Genomic DNA, 22,373 nt, shown 5'->3' with positions numbered 1-22,373 from the left:
GAAAATTCTGCCTGGCCTTCTCTCCTATGCTAAATTTACATGTTCCGTAAGCATTTGAACTTAACTAAATTGTTACATAATGAATATAGACACCTTTGGGTATAGTGTACATAACAGCAAATATGTAGGGATATTATAGAATATATTTTGATTCTTACCTTATTTAGTTTCCTTAATTAGAGCTCATTGTATCTCTTCAAGAATCGCTTATTTTCTGTTGCAATTCTCTCTCAATAACTGCATTCAGTTCAAAGAGAAAGATCTCTTATCCTACTTCATTTTCAAGCTACATTGATCATTTCTTAGTCAGTTGCAGTTCTTTTACTTCGTTTTGGTATCTCTGTTGTGTTCTCTTTCAACCCATTATGGTGTTGATGTGAAAACAGAAGTGGGGTTGTTGAATTTTCTGTTTCTGCACATTTCTGGTTTCTGGGTGTAGTGTTGATTGATATTCACGAACTTCTACTCTGTTTGTGTGTGTCATTTGGATTCTTTCTTGGGTTTTTTTTTATCGAGATTGAAGTTTTAGTGTTGTTTGTTGGGAATTCAGGGAAATTGAATTTGGATTTTTGTGGGTTTTTCTGCTAGTGTTGAAATATTGGAGTTTTGGGGTACATTTCTACATTTTCGATTAGCTATACATTTTATAGTTTTTTGAGTTTAAGAGGGAAATGAAAGATGGTTTCTTGGCTGGATAGGACTGTAGCAGCTTGTTGCCAACCTTTAGGTCGAAATGTCGGTTTGAGCAGCGGTGAAGATGGTGTTCTGAGAGGTGAAGATTACCCATTGCTATGGTATAGAGACCTTGAGAAACATTCATGTGGGGAGTTTTCTTTTGCTGTGGTACAGGCTAATCAAGTATGTGAAGATTATGGCCACGTTGAACCAGGTCGTGAAGGTACCTTTGTTGGGGTTTATGATGGCCATGGTGGCCATGATGCTTCAAGATTTGCCTGTGATAACCTTAGCCGGCATTTAATAAGTGAGATCAAGTTTCTGTATTTCCATACTTTTCTATTTATTTATTGTTAAAATGAAATACTTATTGCAGTCTTTTGACAATGGAATTTATGGTGTTTTTTCCTTTGCACTGTAATTTTTACGCTCGTAGTATTACTCTTGAAGTTTCTAGTTCTTTGATTTCTATTGCTATTTGTTATTTCTTGTACTTCGATTGTATTATTATCTGGTTGTAGATACTGTTCATTTTTTGCAGCATATTTTGTCATGCTATTTTTAGTATCTTGTCGTGGCTTCTTCAATTATGGTATTCCTTTACCCGACTGCTTTGTTATGCTTTTTTTTTTTAGTCAAGGGTCTATCGGAAACCTTCTAAGGTAGGGGGTATGGTATGCGTACACACTACTCTCCCCAGACCCCCCTAGTGGGATTACACTGGGTATGTTGTTGTTGTACTGTAAATTTTAGTGCCTCATAACAGCAATTTATGATTTCAAGTTTTGGTAGAAATGATATTCATAGTGATCTTCTTGGTTATGTTTATGCTCTATTGCATGTTGTAAGAGTGTTAGTGATTTTTTCTCTTAGTGTGTCTATAAGTAATTGTATAGTAGAAGGTTTCAATTGTCACTATGGGTTGTGCAGTTTTCTCGCAGCTTAGGCTTTGTTTCTCCTTCATTTGTTGCTGTAGTACTGGTTTATGTTTCTTCTTCAGAGTGACAAACAGCAACATAGAGGAACAGGATCATCTTTTTGGTACTCTTGAGAATTTTCAGGCGAAGCAGCTAAACACACATTTTTTTACAGTGCTTGCTCAAGAAAAGGGAACAATAGATGAAGAAGTCCTTAATAATGCCTTTGCTGCAACTGAAGATGGCTTCCTTTCTATTGTGAAAAGGGAATTTCATATTCTTGATCCAGCAATTGCGTCAACGGGGTGCTGCTGTCTGGTTGGTGTTATCTGGAAAAGGACATTATATGTTGCTAACCTGGGGGACTGTAGAGCAGTATTAGGTCATATAGGAGGATTCAATAGGATTTTTGCTGAGCAATTGACTAATGATCATAATGCTAGGATCAAGGAGGTCAGGGATGAACTGAGGGCTCTGCACCCAGACGATCCAAACATTGTGTCTTGTGTCGGAAGAACATGGCGTTTTAAAGGCATTATAAAGGTTTGCTTTTAAATACTAATTTTGAATTTATATTCTGATATCTCATGACAGATGCTCATTCTTTTTAATCAAAAGCAATCTAGTTTCCATCATAGTCCTTAATGTTATCAAAAGATTAGTGAGCTTAAACTAAATTTGTGTAGTATTTATCAGGCTCTTAATTCTAGTTTCTTGTCACATTCGATGGCTTTATCCAAGAACAAGACATTTTTAACCTCAAATATGCTTTTGGACACCTCTGAAACTGAGCTAAACAAAAATTGATTTGTCAATTTGTTACATTTTGTCACCTTGGGAAGTAATCTGCCAAATATACTGAATAGAACTATATCTGCCTTTTAATATATGTGTTTCCTTTTATTTTTGTTTCTGCATCTTTTAGGTAACTAGAGCAATTGGAGATGCATTTCTGAAGAAGCCAGAATTTGCTCTTGGTGCAATTCCTCTTAGGCGGCCAGTACTAAGAGCTGATCCATCTGTCTGTTCAAGAAACTTACAACCATGCGATAGATTTGTTATATTTGCTTCTGATGGGCTGTGGGATCTCTTAAGCAATGAAGAGGCTGTACAAATTGTGCATACCTACCCTAGACAGGTATCTGTTATTCTGACACTGACATTTATTTGATCAAAATGTCATGTTTGTATGGTTAAACTTATTTTGTTTATCCAATATCAGGGCATAGCTAGAAGACTTGTTCTATCAGCCCTGAATGTGGCGGCACGTGCAAGAAAGTTGAAGTACGATGACCTTATGAATTATGACAAAGGTGTCAGGAGGGCCTTTCATGATGATATAACAGTCGTGGTCATCTTTATAGATCACGAGATGCTGAATGACGAATTAACTGTGCCTGGAATGTCAGTTCGAGGATTTGTAGACACTCATCGACCATCAGATTTCAATATTGAGCAAGAGGTTGCTACAGAGTTCGAACTCACAGAGACCGACCCCACAGAGACTGAACCCACGGAGACTGAACCCACAGAGACTGAACCCACAGAGACCGAACCCACAGAGACCGAACCCACAGAGACTGAACTCACAGAGACAGTATAACAAGTTGTTGGCACTTGTTCTTTTCTAGGGAAGCGTGGATGTGGGAAGTTTCTGATCTCCCATTTTTGCCTCGTTTTACCAATTCACATTTTGATATACAGTCCAGATGAACAGCAAGACTATTAGGTTACCCCTATGCCACCACCATCCAAATGGTCATGGGCAAATTTTGAATGTACAAAGACATGCTGAGGAAACTACCTCCTGTTGTTTGTTTACCACAATATCTTTCAATGTGTGATCGAAAAAAAAATACATTCTGTTTCAAGAAGTATACACATGAACCCCACATTCTTGCCTTTTGAAGATTTCATGCTTGTTCTAAAAATTCTCTCTCTCTGTCTCTCTCTTACACACACAAACACACAGAGCTAGGGGAGAGTTTCATCTCAACCCCTTTGTCTGACAATTACATCAAATTAGTTTTATGTGTATATCGTAAATGTCATGGAATCCATTTGGCTTCTTCATATGTTTTACTTTTATATTTTATATCCTTTTCTGACGGTGCTACAAAACCATAAATTTTCTTGTGCCCTTGTCTGAAACTATGCAAACATTGAATGAAATTTGGTGAAAACAAATCTTTTTTCTAAATTCTACAGAAGTGTTTGTAATGATCCCGAACAGATTTGATATAACAAAGTATTTTTTGAGACGATTTTCGATTATATTGGTAACTGAATTGAAATACAAACTAAGCTAATAACGGAAAGAACAGAAAATGGGGAAGTTGAATAGTAGCTCCATGGCTCGATAGATCTGCAGAACTAAAAGAGAGATAGAAGAGATTTAGAAGAGATTGAGAATGAAGAAATTGGATAGAAGGAGAAAGATTTTGGAGAAGAAGATACCGTGCAAATTCATGCCTTCTCTATTCTGTTAGTCGGTTACATATACTGTTTAATCAAATTGGCTGAGTTGGCAAGTCTGACTAATCCCAACCTTCGAAGCTCAGTAACTCGCGACTAATCTCAACCCTCCACGTGGCAATTATTATGACTACATTCTGAATAAACCCCAGCTCATGACACTCCACCCCTTGAAAATGATCCTTGTCCTCAAGGATCTAGGAGTCAAAATCTGGAAATTTTGCCTTGATGAACTTGTAATCCACCAAAGTTGCATCCTCAAGAGGTAATTTTGTCCACTGCCCAAGCACTCTGACAAACGTTACGTTCCCACGTTTCACCAGTTTTGAAGCAGAAAGGACTTCACCAACATAGCTCTGTCTCTTGGTTGGACAGCTTACAAGCAATGGATGAAAAAGCACAATATATTTTCTGTCACTAGGTATTTCAAAATACTATACCCTTCCAGAACCTTCACAGCCAATATTCATTTGCAAAGGGAGGTTGAAAGACATCTTGATCTAGTGTGGAATCAGCTTTCTTTGGTTAATGCTTGAACCAAAACCTTTTTAAGTGCTGCCCTTATCAATATAAAATTCTTTCCATTTGGACAAGGAAATCTGACTAGTCCAAGAGCAAACATAAATTCTGGAAAATTCAGTTGTAAACTAACTCTTTCAAACCAATTGCCCAGCCAAAAGCATTTCTCAATTCCCTTATGACTTTAGCAGCACGAAAAGGCCCCTCTTCTTGATTCATGTACTCTTCTCTATTCAGCTCGATAAACAACTGGAAGGCAACATTCAAGTTTGCTTTTGATTTATTTACGCAATGAGACAAAATCATGCAACCGATCATATATTCTAAGTCAATCAAGTTGCCACCTGGGTCAAAAGTAAGTCGCACATTCTTCATCAACTTACTGAGTTTGACAACGTCATTATTAGCAGAACTACTAATCCCAAAATTAACCAACCACGAGGTTGGTACAGGTGCATCAATATACCAGCTAATGGATACTTTTTGTTTTCGGAAACCGTGCTCTCATACCTGTTGCACTTCAACTCTCTGGTGAGTGAGTCTTGAGTGTCCAGCTGCTAAGTCATTCTTGATTACCACATGATATGTGGAGAATTTTCAAGGTGCCAAATAATGCAGATGTGTAGCTTTATAACTTGTTCTTTGGCAGCAAACAACAAACATAATGTCAGTTTGTGATCCTCCCGTTTCTTTCTTCCTTAATAGTGACTTAATGAACCTCAGAAGATATCTTATTTTCATGAATGTTTCTGCATCCAGATAATAAGAAAGGAGATTGTCACCTTGAAAAGCATCTACAACAGAATAAGGAGGGCGCTGTAATATAGAGCAGGAAATTTCATCATGCTCTGACTGAATGAGTGGTTGTACGTTCCTGTAAACTACAAAGCCTACAATAGCAGTTTCAAAAATGATGTTTGGCCCAGATGAGATGAAATTTAGAGCTTCAATACTTATTTCGCTTAATCCTTTTCTCAAAGCAAGCTCTGTCCAGCCAACAACATAAGCAGAAGGGCAAACAATAGTCCATTTTTGTGTAGCAACTGGCGCATTCTTTCTGTCAGGCCAGAGAAATCACTACGCAACAAAATGATATTTTCAACGAATACTGGGAAAGAATGTTTTATTTCTCCAGTTAACACCAAGGTCTAATGCTACCTCAATTACTAAATTCATCTTTTGTGCTTCAGGCTCCTCTAAGCTAAAGTCATACTTCTCGACAATCAGACTAAAAGCCAGCACATCTCCACTACATATCCCTGGATTCCATACAGCAACAACCAACTCATTTTCAACTAAAAATAGAGAGAACTTGTTCTGAAATCTTATAAATACGTGTTCTGCTTGGACATGATTCCTTCCGGACATTTCATCAAACAAGTGGGAAACAATCCTAGTTTCGTTCCCTTCAATTTCCCTTTCATTACTACATATGTAGAGACTAGTCCACTGACCAAAGAAATCTCACCAATACGTTGCAAATTTAACTCATGAGCGAGCAAGTAGACAGATGTTTTACCTGCTATTTCAACCTCCACTGTTGTCATGATAAACTTGATCTCTGCCATCTTTTGTATTTGTAAAGGTGCAATTGAAACAGCTTCTGTGGTTCTCTTCTCTGCCTCAATTTTGATAGAGTCATTCAATGCATTGCACTTCTCCATCACCTCATCAAGACAAAAGTAGCAATGGCAGTCAATGCTGCGTATGCAACCATAGACGCAAGAGTTACAATCACAGTCCAATCCTCGCACTCCTTCAATTGCTTAACATTCACAACTATTCCAGTCACTCCATCCGTAGCCAAAGTGGTTTATGACTCCGTCAACCTCTTTTTGATTCCACAAACATCTTCGTTGAATTACTACCCACAGTCGAGATAGGTTCGTTTCTCTGATACCAATTGTAATGATCCCGAACAGATTTGAAATAACAAAGTATTTTTTGAGACGATTTTCGATTATATTGGTAACTGAATTGAACTACAAACTAAGCTAAGAACGGAAATAACAGAAAATGGGGAAGTCTAATAGTAGCTCCATGGCTCGATAGATCTGCAGAAATAGAAGAGAGATAGAAGAGATTTAGAAGAGATTGAGAATGAAGAAATTGGATAGAAGGAGAAAGATTTTGGAGAAAAGATACCATGCAAATTCATGCCCTCTCTATTCTGTTAGTCGGTTACATATACTGTTTAATCAAATTGGCTGAGTTGGCAAGTCTAACTAATCCCAACCTTTGAAGCTCAATAACTCGCGATCAATCTCGACCCTCCACGTGGCAATTATTATGACTACATTCTGAATAAACCCCAGCTAATGACAGTGTTTTAGAACCAAGAAGGGAATGCCATATTTGTCTAAATTCTACTGTTGGTTCAAAAAATGAGATATAAAATTCTCAGAGTCTCGAATAGTTATTTACTCAATTTTTTGAAAAATGATAGGAGGTAATTCAATCAAACAACCTTTTATGATTAATATATTAAATGACTTTTCTTAATGGATATGTCAAAATCTTAAACAACATATCAAAATTAATGCGAATAACCCAATTCAAATGACTCATATAATATAAGATGGTTTGCTCTCACTGAGTCATAAACAACAATAGAGTGAGTGTAATCTCACAAGCGGAGTTTGGAGAGGATTGTTAGTTCACAGCCTTACCCCTACCTTGTATGAAAAGAGAAGTGATTTTCGATAGGCCTTCATTCGGCTCAAGTAAAACATATGAAAATCAAGAATGGGAAGGAAATACAGTAGCAAAGAAATCATGCTCAAAGTACTGCGAGAAAGAAACAGTAGCCACAACAAATAATATGATAACTAAAGCAAGAGAATCAACTGGTAATAACAACTAAGTTTATACTAATCTGTTACAAAAGTTGTGGGATTCAGGTCTTTTGAGAATCCATGAATTCATCAACAATGAAAATCCTGCCTGGCCTTCTTTCCTATGCCAAATTTACATGTTCCCTTAAGTCTTTCCTGCACACTAGGTTTCATACAAAGGACTTGGGCCAGTTGAAGTACCTTTTGGGAGTAGAAGTGAACAGAAGCAAGAAGGGAATTTTTTTGTCTCAGAGAAAGTATATTCTTGACCTTCTTGCAGACACTAGAAAGTTGGCAGCCAAACATTGTAGTGCTCCAATGGTTCCTAATGTGCATCTTATGAAAGATGATGATGATCCTTTTGATGATCATGAGGGAGACAGAAGGTTAGTTGGAAAGTTAAACTACCTTACTGTACTCGTCCTGATATTGATTTTGTTGTTAGTCAGTTTATGTCTGCACCTACTATCAAATACTGGCAACTTTGGAACAGATTATATGCTATTTGAAAGGAGGTCCTGGACTTGGCATATTATATAGCAATCACAATCATGCTCATATTGAGTGTTTTGCAGATGCCGATTGGGCTGGATCCAAAATTGATAGAAGATCTATTGCAAACTAGCTATTGTGTCTTTGTTGGAGGGAACTTGATGTCATGGAGGAGTAAGAAGCAAAGTGTTGTATCTCGATCCGGTGCAGAATCTGAATACAGAGCTATGTCACAGTCTACATGTGAAATTGTGTGGATACATAATCTTTTAACTGAAATCGGGTTAAAGCATCATATATCAGCAAAACTCTGGTGTGATAATCAAGCTGCTCTTTATAATGCCTCGAATAAAGTGTATCATGAAAGAACTAAACACATTGATGTTGACTGCCATTTTATTCGTGAGAAGATTCAGGAAAGACTAATTTCCACCGGCTATGTGAAGACAGGAGAGCGACTAGATTATATGTTCACAAAGGCATTGAATGGGACTCAGAGAGAATAAAGGGAAACAAATATTTTTCATTCAGTGTAAAAATGAGGAATCGATACAATGTACAGCTCATCACTTTGTCAGTTACTGATCTTAACAGAATCTGATCATCCCTAACTAACTTTACCACCTATCTCTTCAACAAAAACCTTCTATATATATCTTCAAGAATCGCTTATTTTCTGTTGCAATTCTCTCAATAACTGCATTCAGTTCAAAGAGAAAGATCTCTTCTCCTACTTCATTTTTCAAGCTACATTGATCATTTCTTAGTCAGTTGCAGTTCTTCTACTTCGTTTTGGTATCTCTGCTGTGTTTTCTTTCAACCCTTTATGGTGTTGATGTGAGAACAGAGGAGGGGTTATTGAATTTTCTGTTTATGGGCATTTCTGGTTTCTGGGTGTAGTGTTGATTGATATTCACGGACTTCTACTCTGTTTGTGTGTGTCAGTTGGATTCATTCTTGGGTTTTTTTGATCAGCTATTAGATATACATTTTATAGTTTTTTGAGTTTAAGAAGGAAATGAAAGATGGTTTCTTGGCTGGATAGGACTGTATCAGCTTGTTGCCAACCTTTAGGTCGATATGTCGGTTTGAGCAGCGGTGAAGATGGTGTTCTGGGAGGTGTAGATTACCCATTGCTATGGTATAGAGACCTTGAGAAACATTCATGTGGGGAGTTTTCTTTTGCTGTGGTACAGGCGAATCAAGTATGTGAAGATTATGGCCACGTTGAACCAGGTCGTGAAGGTACCTTTGTTGGGGTTTATGATGGCCATGGTGGCCATGATGCTTCAAGATTTGCCTGTGATAACCTTAGCCGGCATTTAATAAGTGAGATCAAGTTTATGTTTTTCCTTGCTTTTCTATTTATTTATAGTTAAAATAAAATGGTTGTTGCAGTCTTTTGACAATAGAATTTATGGTGTTTTTTCCTTTGCATTGTAAATTTCTCTCGTAGTATTACTCTTGAAGTTTCTAGTTCTTTGATTTCTATTGCTATTTGTTATTTCTTGTACTTCGATTGTATTATTATCTGGTTGTAGATACTGTTCGTTTTTTGCAGAATATTTTGTCATGCTATTTTTAGTATCTTGTCGTGGCTTCTTCATTTATGGTATTCCTTTACCCGGACTGCTTTGTTATGCTTTTTTAATTATTTTTAGCCGAGGTTCTATCGGAAACCTTCTAAGGTAGGGGTATGGTATGCATACACACTACTCTCCCCAGACCGCCCCTTGTGGGATTACACTGTGTATGTTGTTGTGCTGTAAATTTTATTGCCTCATAACAGCAGTTTATGATTGAAAGTTTTTGTAGAAATGATATTCATAGTGTTCTTCTTAATTATGTGACATGTGACAGAGTCGCAGCATTTTTCCATTCTGTTTATGCTCTATTGCATGTTGTAGCAGTGTTGGTGATTTTTTCTCTTAGTGTGTCTATAAGTAATTGAATAGTAGAAGGTTTCAATTGTCACTAAGGGTTTTGCAGTTTTCTCGCAGCTTAGGCTTTGTTTCTCCTTTATTTGTTGCTGTAGTACTGGTTTATGTTTCTTCTTCAGAGTGACTAACAGCAACATAGAGGAACAGGATCATCTTTTTGGTACTCTTGAGAATTTTAAGGCTAAGCAGCTAAACACACATTTTTTTACAGCGCTTGCTCAAGAAAAAGGAACAATAGATGAAGAAGTCCTTAATAATGCCTTCGCTGCAACTGAAGACGGCTTCCTTTCTATTGTGGAAAGGGAATTTCATGTTGATCCAACAATTGCGACAACGGGGTGCTGCTGTCTGGTTGGTGTTATCTGGAAAAGGACATTATATGTTGCTAACCTGGGGGACTGTAGAGCAGTATTAGGTCATATAGGAAGATTCAATAGGATTGTTGCTGAGCAATTGACTGATGATCATAATGCCAGGATCAAGGAGGTCAGGGATGAACTGAGAGCTCTGCACCCAGACGATCCAAACATTGTGCGTCGTGTCAGAAAAACATGGCGTGTTAAAGGCATTATACAGGTTTGCTTAAACACTAATATTGAACACAAACTTATGTATCATTTTGAATTTTATATTCTGATATCTTATGACAGATACTCATTCTTTTTAATCAAAAGAAATCTAGTTCCCATCATAGTCCTTAATGTTATCAGAAGATTAGTGAGCTTAAACTAATTTGCGTAGTATTTATCAGGCTCTTAATTCTAGTTTCTTGTCACATTCGGTGGCTTTATCCAAGAACGAGACATTTTTAACCTCAAATATGCTTTTGGACACCTCTGAAACTGACCTAAACAAAAATTGATTTGTCAACTTGTTACATATTGTCACCTTGGGAAGTAATATGCCACTATATCTGTTAAGTACATCCAAATATACTGAATAGAACTATATCTGCCTTTTAATATATGTGTTTCCTTTTATGTTTGTTTCTGCATCTTTTAGGTAACTAGAGCAATTGGAGATGCATCTCTGAAGAAGCCAGAATTTGCTCATGGTGTAATGGAACCTTTTAGGCGGCCAGTAGTAAGAGCTGATCCTTCTGTCTGTTTAAGAAACTTACAACCATGCGATAGATTTGTTATATTTGCTTCTGATGGGCTGTGGGATTTCTTAAGCAATGAAAAGGCTGTACAAATTGTGCATGCCTACCCTAGACAGGTATCTGTTATTCTGACACTTGACATTTATTTGATCAAAATGTCATGTTTGTATGGTTAAACTTATTTTGTTTATCCAATATCAGGGCATAGCTAGAAGACTTGTTCTATCAGCCCTGAATGTGGCGGCACGTGCAAGAAAGTTGAAGTACGGTGACCTTATGAATTATGACATAGGTGTCAGGAGGGCCTTTCATGATGATATAATAGTCGTGGTCATCTTTATAGATCACGAGTTGCTGAATGACGAATTAACTGTGCCTGGAATGTCAGTTCGAGGATTTGTAGACACTCATCGACCATCAGATTTCAATATTGCACAAGAGGTTGCTACAGAGACCGAACCCACAGAGACTGAACCCACAGAGACCGAACCCACAGAGACTGAACTCACAGAGACTGAACTCACAGAGACAGTATAACAAGTTGTTGGCACTTGTTCTTTTCTAGGGAAGCCTGGATGTGGGAAGTTTCTGATCTCCCATTTTTGCCTTGTTTTACCAATTTACATTTTGATATACAGTCCAGATGAACAAGCAAGACTATTAGGTTATCCATATGCCACCACCATCCAAATCTTTGAATGTACAAAGACATGCTGAGGAAACTACCTCCTATTGTTTGTTTACCGCAATGTAAGGCCATAAATACATTCTGTTTCAAGATTTATACATTCTTGCCTTTTCAAGATTTCTTGCTTGTTCTAAAAATTCTCTCTCTCTTACACACACAAACACGCAGACCTAGGGGAGTGCAAGGGGGAGTTCAACCCCTTTGTCGGAAAATTACATCAAATTATTTTTATGTGTATATCGTAAATGTTATGGAATCCATTTGGCTTCTTCATATGTTTTACTTTTATATTTTATATCCTCTTCTGACTGTGCTAATAATGCGGTTGAGAGGCTACAAAACCATAAATTTTCTTGTGCCCTTGTCTGAAACTATGCAAACATGGAACAAAATTTGGTGAAAATAATTTTTTTTTTCGAAATACATTAGTGTTTTAGAACCAAGAAGGGAATGCCATATTTGTCTAAATTCTACTATTGGTTCAATAAAATCCTCTAAAGAGTCTTCAATAGTTATTTACTCAATTTTTTGAAAAATGGTAGGAGGTAATTCAATCAAGGGAAAAAGGACAAATATACCCCCGAAATATCGTAAATGGTATGCAGATACTCTTCGTCATACTTTTGGGACATTTGTGCCCCTGCCGTCCAAAAAACGCATATATACCCTTTATACTAATGGACATACACATGTCATAATTTTATCTACCGACCCGACATTTATTTAATATCGGATCGATGGATAAGATCGTGCCACGTATCCCTATTTAGTCTTCCGTTAGAGTGAAGGGCATATATGCTCTAGTTTTTTGATGGTTGGGGCACCAATGTTCCAAAAGTATGATGGAGGATATCTGCATAACATTTACGATAGGTCAGGGATATATTTGTCCTTTTTCCCTTCAATCAAATAACCTTTTATGATTAATATATTAAAGGATTTTTCTTAATGGATATGTCAAAATCTTAAACGACATATCAAAATTAATGTGAATAACCCAATTCAACTGACTCATATAGTATAGTTGGTTTGCTCTCACTGAGTCATAAACAACATAGTGAGTGTAATCTCACAAGCGGAGTTTGGAGAGGATTGTGAGTACACAGCCTTACCTCTATCTTGTAGGAAAAGAGAGGTGATTTCCGATAGGCCTTCGGCTCAAGTAAAACATATCAAGTGTTCTTCATGAGGCTTCATCAGTCTTCATGTGTTGATACACCTTCTCAAAACGAAGTTGCTGAGAGGAAGAATAGACATCTACTTGAGTCAGCTTGGGCACTTTTGTTCCAAATGAAAGTTCCTAAACAATTTTGGGCAGATGTGGTTTCTACAACTTGTTTTTTGATCAATCGCATGCCATCTAGTGTACTTGTTGGTAATGTGCCCTATAGTGTTCTTTTTCCAAACAAGTCACTATTTCTAGTTGAACCTAAGGTGTTTGGAAGCACATGTTATGTTCGAGATGTTCAACCATTTGTTACAAAGTTGGATCCCAAAGCAGTAAAGTATGCTTTTTTGGGCTATTCTCGTCTCCAAAAAAGTTATCGATATTATTCTACTGAACTTGGAAGATACTAGGTATCCAGTGATGTGGTGTTTTCAGGACCACACCATTCTTCTATACACCTCTTATTTCTACAAGTCGGGGGGAGAAAAATGAATGGTTAGTCTATCGGGTTACCAGTGGTTCGACAGTACCACCAAATGATAGTGTTCATCCATTTTTTGTTCCTTCTATTGAACACCAATCATGTAGTGTGCCTTCATTACCTGCTCCATTTGTGGCCAGGCTGTCAATTACTCAAGTTTACTCAAGGAGGCAAGAGAATAATGATACATGTCCTACATCATTTTCCTCCACCTGATCCTCGAGAAAATCTTGACCTCCTTATTGCTCTATTTCTAATTTTGTTTCCTATGATCGCTTATCCTCTACATCTAACTCTTTGATTGCTTCCTTAGACTCCATCTTTGTACCCAAAACAGTAAATGAGCCTTTGAATCATCCTGGATGGTCTAATGCAATGTTTAAGGAAATACATGCCTTAGAGAAAAATCACACATGGAATTTGGTGGATCTACCCAATGGAAAGAAACCATTTGGTATGTAAGTGGGTGTTCATGTCACGCCCCGAGCCTACACCCTGGATGTGGCCAGCACTCGAGAACCATTTTTGATCCCCAAGCGAACCCTTGGCCTGGATGACTACTTAGCGAAAGACTTACTCAAGCATTTTTAATTTTAAGTACTAAAGAGAAAACATCTAAGTCAAATATTGTCTGAACTGTCTGAGAATACTAAATGTAAATAGTAATAGTTTAGCAAAATATCTGATGATAAACACCGAGAAACTCTCTAAAATTGTCTATCTATGAAGCCTCTACTGTCTGAGATAGGCGTCGGGACAGACCCACAACAACCTTAAATAAAACTGTTAAAGCAAATAAATGAATAGAGTCCTCCGAAAGCAATGAGGCCTCACCAAAAGCTGGTAAGAAGTTGGGTGATATCAACGATTCGCCTGTTGATGATCATGAACACCTATATCTGCATCATAAGACCATGCAGGTCGAAAGACATTAGTTCATTGAATGTATGAGTATGTAATAAGGCTGAGTGAAACATTAACTGGACTGAAAGATTGAAATAAAGCATAAATATGAGATAAAATCATTTAAGTTCACAAATATAATGCAGTAATATCAATTTCTGAACTGAACTGGAATATGTATATATGTATAAATACTCTTTACTTTACTGGGGAGTTTCTCTAACCGGCAACCATCACTATGAGCCTCGTGATGATACAACATCTTACCCACGTTGCCAGAGTCTCTCTATACCTTGCCGGAGTATAGAACACAACTGTACTGATGGATCCACTAAAAAGCCTTCTTGAGGCAGGTGAGGAGTCTGGCATCTTACGGTACGATCCTATCTACGATTGCTATGTAGTTTATGTGATTTGAGTTATCTGAACTCTTACCCCATATCGGTGCTCAATACTACTCCCAAAATAATATACTTGAAACTATTTGTCTGTCTGAATAAAGGGTGAGATCAAGCTCAAATCTGTGAGTCAAAGCTCAAATCTTTCTAAAAATCTATCTTTCAAAGTCATGTATGTAACTTAAATCATGAGAAAGTTTTCTAACTTGCATAGCTCAAAGAGAAGAAAGGGAAACAAATATTTTCCATTCAGTGTAAAAATTAGGAATCGATACAATGTCCAGCTCATCACTTTGTCAGTTACTGATCATCCCTAACTAACTTTACCATCTATATATCTCTTCAAGAATCGCTTATTTTCTGTTGCAATTCTCTCTCAATAACTGCATTCAGTTTAAAGAGAAAGATCTCTTATCCTACTTCATTTTTCAAGCTACATTGATCATTTCTTAGTCAGCTGCAGTTCTTCTACTTCGTTTTGGTATCTCTGTTGTGTTTTCTTTCAACCCATTAGGGTGTTGATGTGAGAACAGAGGTGGAGTTTTCTGTTTCTGGGCATTTATGGTTTCTGGGTGTAGTGTTGATTGATATTCACCAACTTCTACTCTGTTTCTGGGTGTAGTGTTGATTCTTTCTTGGGTTTTTTTTATCGAGATTGAAGTTTTAGTGTTGTTTGTTCAGAATTCAGGGCAATTGAATTTGGGTTTTTCTGCTTGTGTTGAAATATTGGAGTTTTAGGGTACATTTCTACATTTTCGATCTGTACATTTTGAGTTTAAGAAGGATGTTTCATTGGCTGAAAAGGATTGTATTAGTTTGTTGCCGACCTTTAACTCGATATGTCGGTTTGAGCAGCGGTGAAGATGGTGTTCTGGGAGGTGAAGATTTGCCAGCTCTATGGCATAGAGACCTTGAGAAACATTCATGTGGGGAGTTCTCTTTTGCTGTGGTACAGGCTAATCAAGTATGTGAAGATTATGGCCATGTTGAACCAGGTCGTGAAGGTACCTTTGTTGGGGTTTATGATGGCCATGGTGGCCATGATGCTTCAAGATTTGCCTGTGATAACCTTAGCCGACATTTAATAAGTGAGATCAAGTTTCTGTATTACCTTGCTTTTCTACTTATTTATTGTTAAAATAAAATGGTTGTTGCAGTATTACTCTTGAAGTTTCTAGTTCTTTGATTTCTATTACTATTTGTTATTTCTTGTACTTCGATTGTATTATTATCTGGTTGTAGATACTGTTCGTTTTTTGCAGCATATTTTGTCATGCTATTTTTAGTATCTTGTCGTGGCTTCTTCATTTATGGTATTCCTTTACCCGACTGCTTTGTTATGCTTTTTTTTTAGCCGAGGGTCTATCGGAAACCTTCTAAGGTAGGGGTATGGTATGCGTACACACTACTCTCCCCAGACCCCTTGTGGTACTGTAAATTTTATTGCCTCATAACAGCAATTTATGATTTCAATTTATGTGAAATGTGACAGAGTTGCAGCATTTTTCCATTCTGTTTATGCTCTATTGCATGTTGTAGCAGTAGTGATTTTTTCTATTAAGTAATTGTATAGTAAAAGGTTTCAATTGTCACTAAGGGTTTTGCAGTTTTCTCACAGCTTAGGCTTTGTTTCTCCTTTATTTGTTGCTGTAGTACTGGTTTATGTTTCTTCTTCAGAGTGACAAACAGCAACATAGATGAACAGGATCATCTTTTTGGTACTCTTGAGAATTTTCAGGCTAAGAAGCTAAACACACATTTTTTACAGCGCTTGCTCGAGAAAAGGGAACAATAGATGAAGAAGTCCTTAATAATGCCTTCGCTGCAACTGAAGACGGCTTCCTTTCTATTGTGGAAAGGGAATTTCATGTTGATCCAGGAATTGCGTCAACGGGGTGCTGCTGTCTGGTTGGTGTTATCTGGAAAAGGACATTATATGTTGCTAACCTGGGGGACTGTAGAGCAGTATTAGGTCATATAGGAAGATTCAATAGGATTGTTGCTGAGCAATTGACTAATGATCATAATGTCAGGATCAAGGAGGTCAGGGATGAACTGAGAGCTCTGCACCCAGACAATCCAAACATTGTGTCTCGTGTCGGAAGCTCATGGTGTGTTAAAGGCATTATAAAGGTTTGTTTTTAAACACTACTATTGAACACAAACTTATGTTATGTTATGTATCATTTTGAATTTTATATTCTGATGTCTCATGACAGATGCTCATTCTTTTTAATCAAAAGCAATCTAGTTTCCATCATAGTCCTTAATGTTATCAAAAGATTAGTGAGCTTAAACTAAATTTGCGTAGTATTTATCAGGCTCTTAATTCTAGTTTCTTGTCACATTCAGTAGCTTTAACCTCAAATATGCTTTTGGACACCTCTGAAACTGACCTAAACAAAAATTGATTTGTCAACTTGGGAAGTAATCTGCCATTATATCTGTTAAGCACATCCAAATAGAACTATACCTGCTTCGGCCTTTTAATATATGTGTTTCCTTATATGTTTGTTTCTGCATCTTTTAGGTAACTAGAGCAATTGGAGATGCATTTCTGAAGAAGCCAGAATTTGCTCTTGGTACAATTCCTCTTAGGCGGCCAGTACTAAGAGCTGATCCATCTGTCTCTTCAAGAAACTTACAAGCAGTTGATAAATTTGTTATATTTGCTTCTGCTGGGCTGTGGGATCTCTTAAGCAATGAAGAGGTTGTACAAATTGTGCATACCTACCCTAGACAGGTATCTGTTATTCTGACACTGACATTTATTTGATCAAAATGTCATGTTTGTATGGTTAAACTTATTTTGTTTATCCAATATCAGGGCATAGCTAGAAGACTTGTTCTATCAGCCATGAATGTGGCGGCACGTGCAAGAAAGAAGTACGACGAAATTATGAATTATGACAAAGGTATCAGGAGGGCCCTTCATGATGATATAACAGTCATGGTCATCTTTATAGATCACGAGATGCTGAATGACGAATTAACTGTGCCTGGAATGTCAGTTCGAGGATTTGTAGACACTCATCAACCATCACATTTCAATATTGAGCAAGAGGTTGCTACAGAGTCCGAACTCACAGAGACCGAGTGCACAGAGACTGAACCCACAGAGACCGAGCGCACAGAGACTGAACCCACAGAGACCGAACCCACAGAGACCGAACTCACAGAGACTGAACCCACAGAGACCGAACCCACAGAGTCCGAACCCACAGAGACTGAACCCACAGAGACTGAAGTCACAGAGACCGAACCCACAGAGACCGAACCCACAGTGACAGTATAACAAGTTGTTGGCACTTGTTCTTTTCTAGGGAAGCCTGGATCTCCCTATTTTGCCTCGTTTTACCAATTTACATTTTGATATACAGTCCAGATGAACAGCAAGACTATTAGGTTACTCATATGCCGCCACCATCCAAATCTTTGAATGTACAAAGACATGCTGAGGAAACTACCTCCTATTGTTTGTTTACCACAATATCTGTCAATGTAAGCCCATAAAAGTTGGCATTCTGATCGGAAAAAAAAACACGTTCTGTTTCAAGATGTATACACATTCTTGCCTTTTGAAGATTTCTTGCTTGTTCTAAAAATTCTCTATCTCTCTCTCTCTTACACACACAAACACGCAGAGCTAGGGGAGTGCAAGGGTGGAGTTTCATCTTATCCCTTTTGTCGGAAAATTACATCAAATTATTTTTATGTGTATATCATAAATGTTATAGAATCCATTTGGCTTCTTCATATGTTTTACAATATCCTCTTCTGACGGTGCTAATAATGCGGTTGAGAGGCTACAAAACCAGAAATTTTCTTGTGCCCTTGTCGGAAACTATGCAAACATGGAATGAAATTTTGCGAAAAAAAATCTTTTTTCTAAATTCTACAGAAGTGTTTTAGAACCAAGAAGGGAATGCTTTGTCTAAATTCTACTATTGGTTCAATAAATGAGATATAAAATTTTGTAAAGAGTCTCGAAATAGTTATTTACTCAATTTTTTGAAAAATGATAGGAGGTAATTCAATCAAACAACCTTTTATGATTAAATACTATAAAATGAGTTTTCTTAATGGATATGTCACATGTCAAAATTATGCGAATAACCCAATTCAACTGACTCATATAGTATAGACGGTTTGCTCTCAGTGAGTCGATAAACAACAACATAGTGAGTGTAATTCCACAAGCGGAATTTGGAGAGAATTGTGAGTACACGGCCTTAACCCTACCTTGTAGGAAAAGAGAGGCGATTTCCGATAGGCCCTCGACTCAAGTAAAACATATCAAAATCAAGAATGGAAAGTAATGCGAAGAAGAAACAGTAGCAACAACAAATAATATGATAAGTAAAGCAAAAGAACCAGCAGGTAATAATAACTAAGTTTATATAAAAGTTGATGGAATTCAGGTCTTTTGAGAATCCATGAATTCCATGAACAATGAAAATCATGCCTGGCCTTCTCTCCTATGCCAAATTTACATGTTCCGTAAGCATTTGAACTTAACAAAATAAACATAATGGTAATTTGAGCTACATCAATGGCAGAAGAACGGGAAACAAATATTTTTCATTCAGTGTAAAAATGAGGAATCGATACAATGTACAGCTCATCACTTTGTCAGTTACTGATCTTAACAGAATCTGATCATCCCTAACTAACTTTACCACCTATCTCTTCAATAAAAAACTACTATATATATCTTCAAGAATCGCTTATTTTCTGTTGCAATTCTCTCTCAATACAGTTCAAAAGAGAATGATCTCTTCTCCTACTTCATTTTTCAAGCTACATTGATCATTTCTTAGTCAGTTGCAGTTCTTCTACTTCGTTTGGGTATCTCTGTTGTGTTTTCTTTCAACCAATCATGGTGTTGATGTGAGAACAGAGGTGGGGTTGTTGAATTTTCTGTTTCTGGGCATTTCTGGTTTCTGGGTGTAGTGTTGATTGATATTCACGAACTTCTACTCTGTTTGTGTGTGTCAGTTGGATTCGTTCTTGGGTTTTTTTGATCGAGATTGAAGTTTTAGTGTTGTTTGTTCGGAATTCAGGGAAATTGAATTTGGGTTTTTCTGCTAGTGTTGAAATATTGGGGTTTTGGGGTACATTTCTACATTTTCGATCTGTACATTTTGAGTTTAAGAAGGATGTTTCGTTGGCTGGAAAGGATTGTATTAGCTTGTTGCGAACCTTTAAGTCGATATCTCCCTTCAAGCAGGGGTGAAGATTACCCATTGATATGGTATAAAGACCTTGAGAAACATTCATGTGGGAAGTTCTCTTGTGCTATGGTACAGGGTAATCCAGTATGTGAAGATTATAGCCACGTTGAACCAGGTCGTCAAGGTACCTTTGTTGGGATTTATGATGGCCATGGTGGCCCTCAAGCTTCAAGATTTGCCTGTGATCACCTTAGCCGCCATTTAATAAGTGAGATCAACTTTCTTTATTTCCTTGTTAATATAACAATGGTGTTTTTTCCTTGTTTCCTTTGCATTGTAAATTTTACTCTCACATGTCCTTAGATAGGAGGCTATGGAGGACATGAATTTCTATTACCATTGTATTATTATTTGGTTGTAGATTTTGCAGCATATTTTGTCATGCTATTTTTAGTATCTTGTCGTGGCTTTCTTCATTTGTGATATTCCTTTACCCGGACTGCTTTGTTAGTTTTTTCTTGAGTCAAGGGTGTATTGTAAACATCCTCTCTACCTCCCAAGGTAGGGGTATGGTATGCGTACATACACCTCCGCATAACAGGAATTTATGATTTCAAGTTTTGGAAGAACTGATATACATAGTGATATTCTTGATTATGTTACCGTAGACCTACTGGTTTTAGTTTCTTGTTCACACACTTGTTTTTTTACAGGGTTTGCTCGAGCAAGGGGAACAATAGATGAAGAAGTCCTTAATAATGCCGTCGCTGCAACTGAAGAAGCCTTCCTTGATTATGTGAGGGAGAGATTTGAAGCTGACCCATTGATTGCGTCAAAGGGGTCCTGCTGTCTGGTTGGTGTTATCTGGAATGGGACATTATATGTTGCTAACCTGGGGGACTCTAGAGCAGTATTAGGTCATAATCATATAGAAAGACCCGATAGGATTGTTGCTCTGCAATTGACTCATGATCATAATGCCAGTAACGTCGCGGTCAGGAATGAACTGAATGCTTCGCACCAAGACGATCCAAACATTGTGGTTTATGTCAATGAAGCATGGCGTGTTAGAGGCATTATACAGGTTTGCTTTTAAATACACACAAACTTGTTATGTTCATGAGTCATGACAGTCCAGATGCTCATTCTCCTTTTTATCTTTTAGATAACTAGAGCACTTGGAGATGCATATCTGAAGCACCAAGAATTTGCTCTTGGTACAAATTTCCCAAGATTCCACCTTAAAGTACCTATTACGCAGCCAGTAGTAAGAGCTGATCCAGAAGTATTTTCAAGAAACTTACAACCAGTTGATAGATTTGTTATATTTGCTTCTGATGGGCTGTGGGATCTCTTAACCAATGAAAAGGCTGTAGAAATTGTGAATACCTACCCTAAAAAGGTATCTGTTATTATGCCACTGACATTTATTTGATCAAAATGTCATTTATGTCATGTTTAAACTGCTTTGTTTATCCAATATCAGGGCATAGCTAGAAGACTACTTGTATCAGCCCTGGATGAGGCGGCAAGACGTGTAAAGATCAAGTATGATGAACTTAAGAAGGTTGGCATAAATGAGAGGAGGACCTTTCATGATGATATAACAGTGGTGGTCATCTTTATAGATCACAACATGCTGAATAGAGAATTATCTGTGCCTGGAATGTCAGTTCGAGGATTTGTAGACGCTGCTCCTCGACGATCAAATTTCAATATTGTTCAGCAACAGCCTGGCAGTGAGGAAGAACTCGATGACATGCCATAACAAGTTGTTCTTTTCTAGGGCAGTGACATTGGATGTGGGAAGTTTCTCATCTCCCATTTTCACCTCGTTTTACATTTTACAGACTCTATTAGGCCACCACCATCCAAAAGACATACCTCCTAATTGTTTGTTTACCACAATATCTGTCAATGTAAGGCCATAAATACATTCTGTTTCAAGATTTAACATGCTTGCCTTTTTGAAGATTTCTTGCTTGTTCTTAAAATTGCTATTTTCTAGTCTCTAACTATGCTGTGATGGGATTTAACTGCTAATATCTGGCCATTGGGCTACATCTGGTCCAATTTTAAACGAAAAAAATTTGGTCTAAATAAATCTTGTCTAAAAATTTTACAGAAGTGTTTTAGAATCAACAAGGCATTAGGTATTTGTCTAAATTCTACTATCATTAGTTTAATAAATGAGATATAAAATTCTCTTACGAGTCTCAATAGTTATTTACTCATTTTTTGAAAAATGATAGTAGAAGGTAATTCAATCAAACAACCTTTTATGATGAAATAATTTTCTTAATGGGTATGTCAAAATCTTAATCGACATTTCAAAATTAACTATTTTGGTCACTTGCCAGTCTCGTATTGTACTTTCAATGTGAAGATTATTAGCACTAAATAATCCGATTCAAAGGATATAATCTTGGAATAAGAAAGGGTTATTCTTGATCCAGAATTTGCAAGTCACATATTACAACAGCATAGAACTTTCTGCTATGCTCATTGGCTTTTGAAAGACTCAAAATTATTAGGAAGTGTAAAAGGTTTTCTCTTGGCTCAAGTAAAACATATCAAAATCAAGTATGGAAAGGAAATACACTAGCG

At 37.2% G+C, this 22,373-nt stretch overlaps 4 protein-coding genes across 4 annotated transcripts; all 4 read left to right on the top strand.

Annotated features, from left to right (window-relative positions):
- The first annotated feature begins 678 nt into the window (after positions 1–678).
- On the top strand, positions 679–3,372 carry LOC125866324 (probable protein phosphatase 2C 43). Its single transcript, XM_049546673.1, has 4 exons — positions 679–982; positions 1,768–2,135; positions 2,518–2,730; positions 2,815–3,372. The coding sequence occupies exons 1-4, from the start codon at positions 679–681 to the stop codon at positions 3,193–3,195; spliced, it is 1,266 nt and encodes a 421-aa protein (XP_049402630.1). The 3' UTR covers positions 3,196–3,372.
- Positions 3,373–8,937: 5,565 nt separating this feature from the next.
- On the top strand, positions 8,938–11,598 carry LOC125866325 (probable protein phosphatase 2C 43). Its single transcript, XM_049546675.1, has 4 exons — positions 8,938–9,241; positions 10,064–10,428; positions 10,855–11,070; positions 11,156–11,598. Exons 1-4 carry the CDS (start codon positions 8,938–8,940, stop codon positions 11,489–11,491), a joined length of 1,221 nt encoding a protein of 406 aa, XP_049402632.1. The 3' UTR covers positions 11,492–11,598.
- A 3,778-nt stretch (positions 11,599–15,376) lies between these two features.
- On the top strand, positions 15,377–17,887 carry LOC125866321 (probable protein phosphatase 2C 43). The gene is made up of 4 exons (XM_049546670.1): positions 15,377–15,680; positions 16,361–16,725; positions 17,123–17,335; positions 17,420–17,887. The coding sequence occupies exons 1-4, from the start codon at positions 15,377–15,379 to the stop codon at positions 17,885–17,887; spliced, it is 1,350 nt and encodes a 449-aa protein (XP_049402627.1).
- A 1,864-nt stretch (positions 17,888–19,751) lies between these two features.
- Positions 19,752–21,534, top strand: LOC125866323 (probable protein phosphatase 2C 43). Its single transcript, XM_049546672.1, has 4 exons — positions 19,752–20,034; positions 20,480–20,850; positions 20,932–21,168; positions 21,253–21,534. The coding sequence occupies exons 1-4, from the start codon at positions 19,752–19,754 to the stop codon at positions 21,532–21,534; spliced, it is 1,173 nt and encodes a 390-aa protein (XP_049402629.1).
- Positions 21,535–22,373: the final 839 nt, after the last annotated feature.

This window comes from Solanum stenotomum, chromosome 5 (genome assembly GCF_019186545.1).
Source record: "Solanum stenotomum isolate F172 chromosome 5, ASM1918654v1, whole genome shotgun sequence".
NCBI classification, from domain to species: domain Eukaryota; kingdom Viridiplantae; phylum Streptophyta; class Magnoliopsida; order Solanales; family Solanaceae; genus Solanum; species Solanum stenotomum.
The sequence above is the reverse complement of the archived record's forward strand: the minus strand, read 5'-3'. Positions and strand labels throughout refer to the sequence as shown.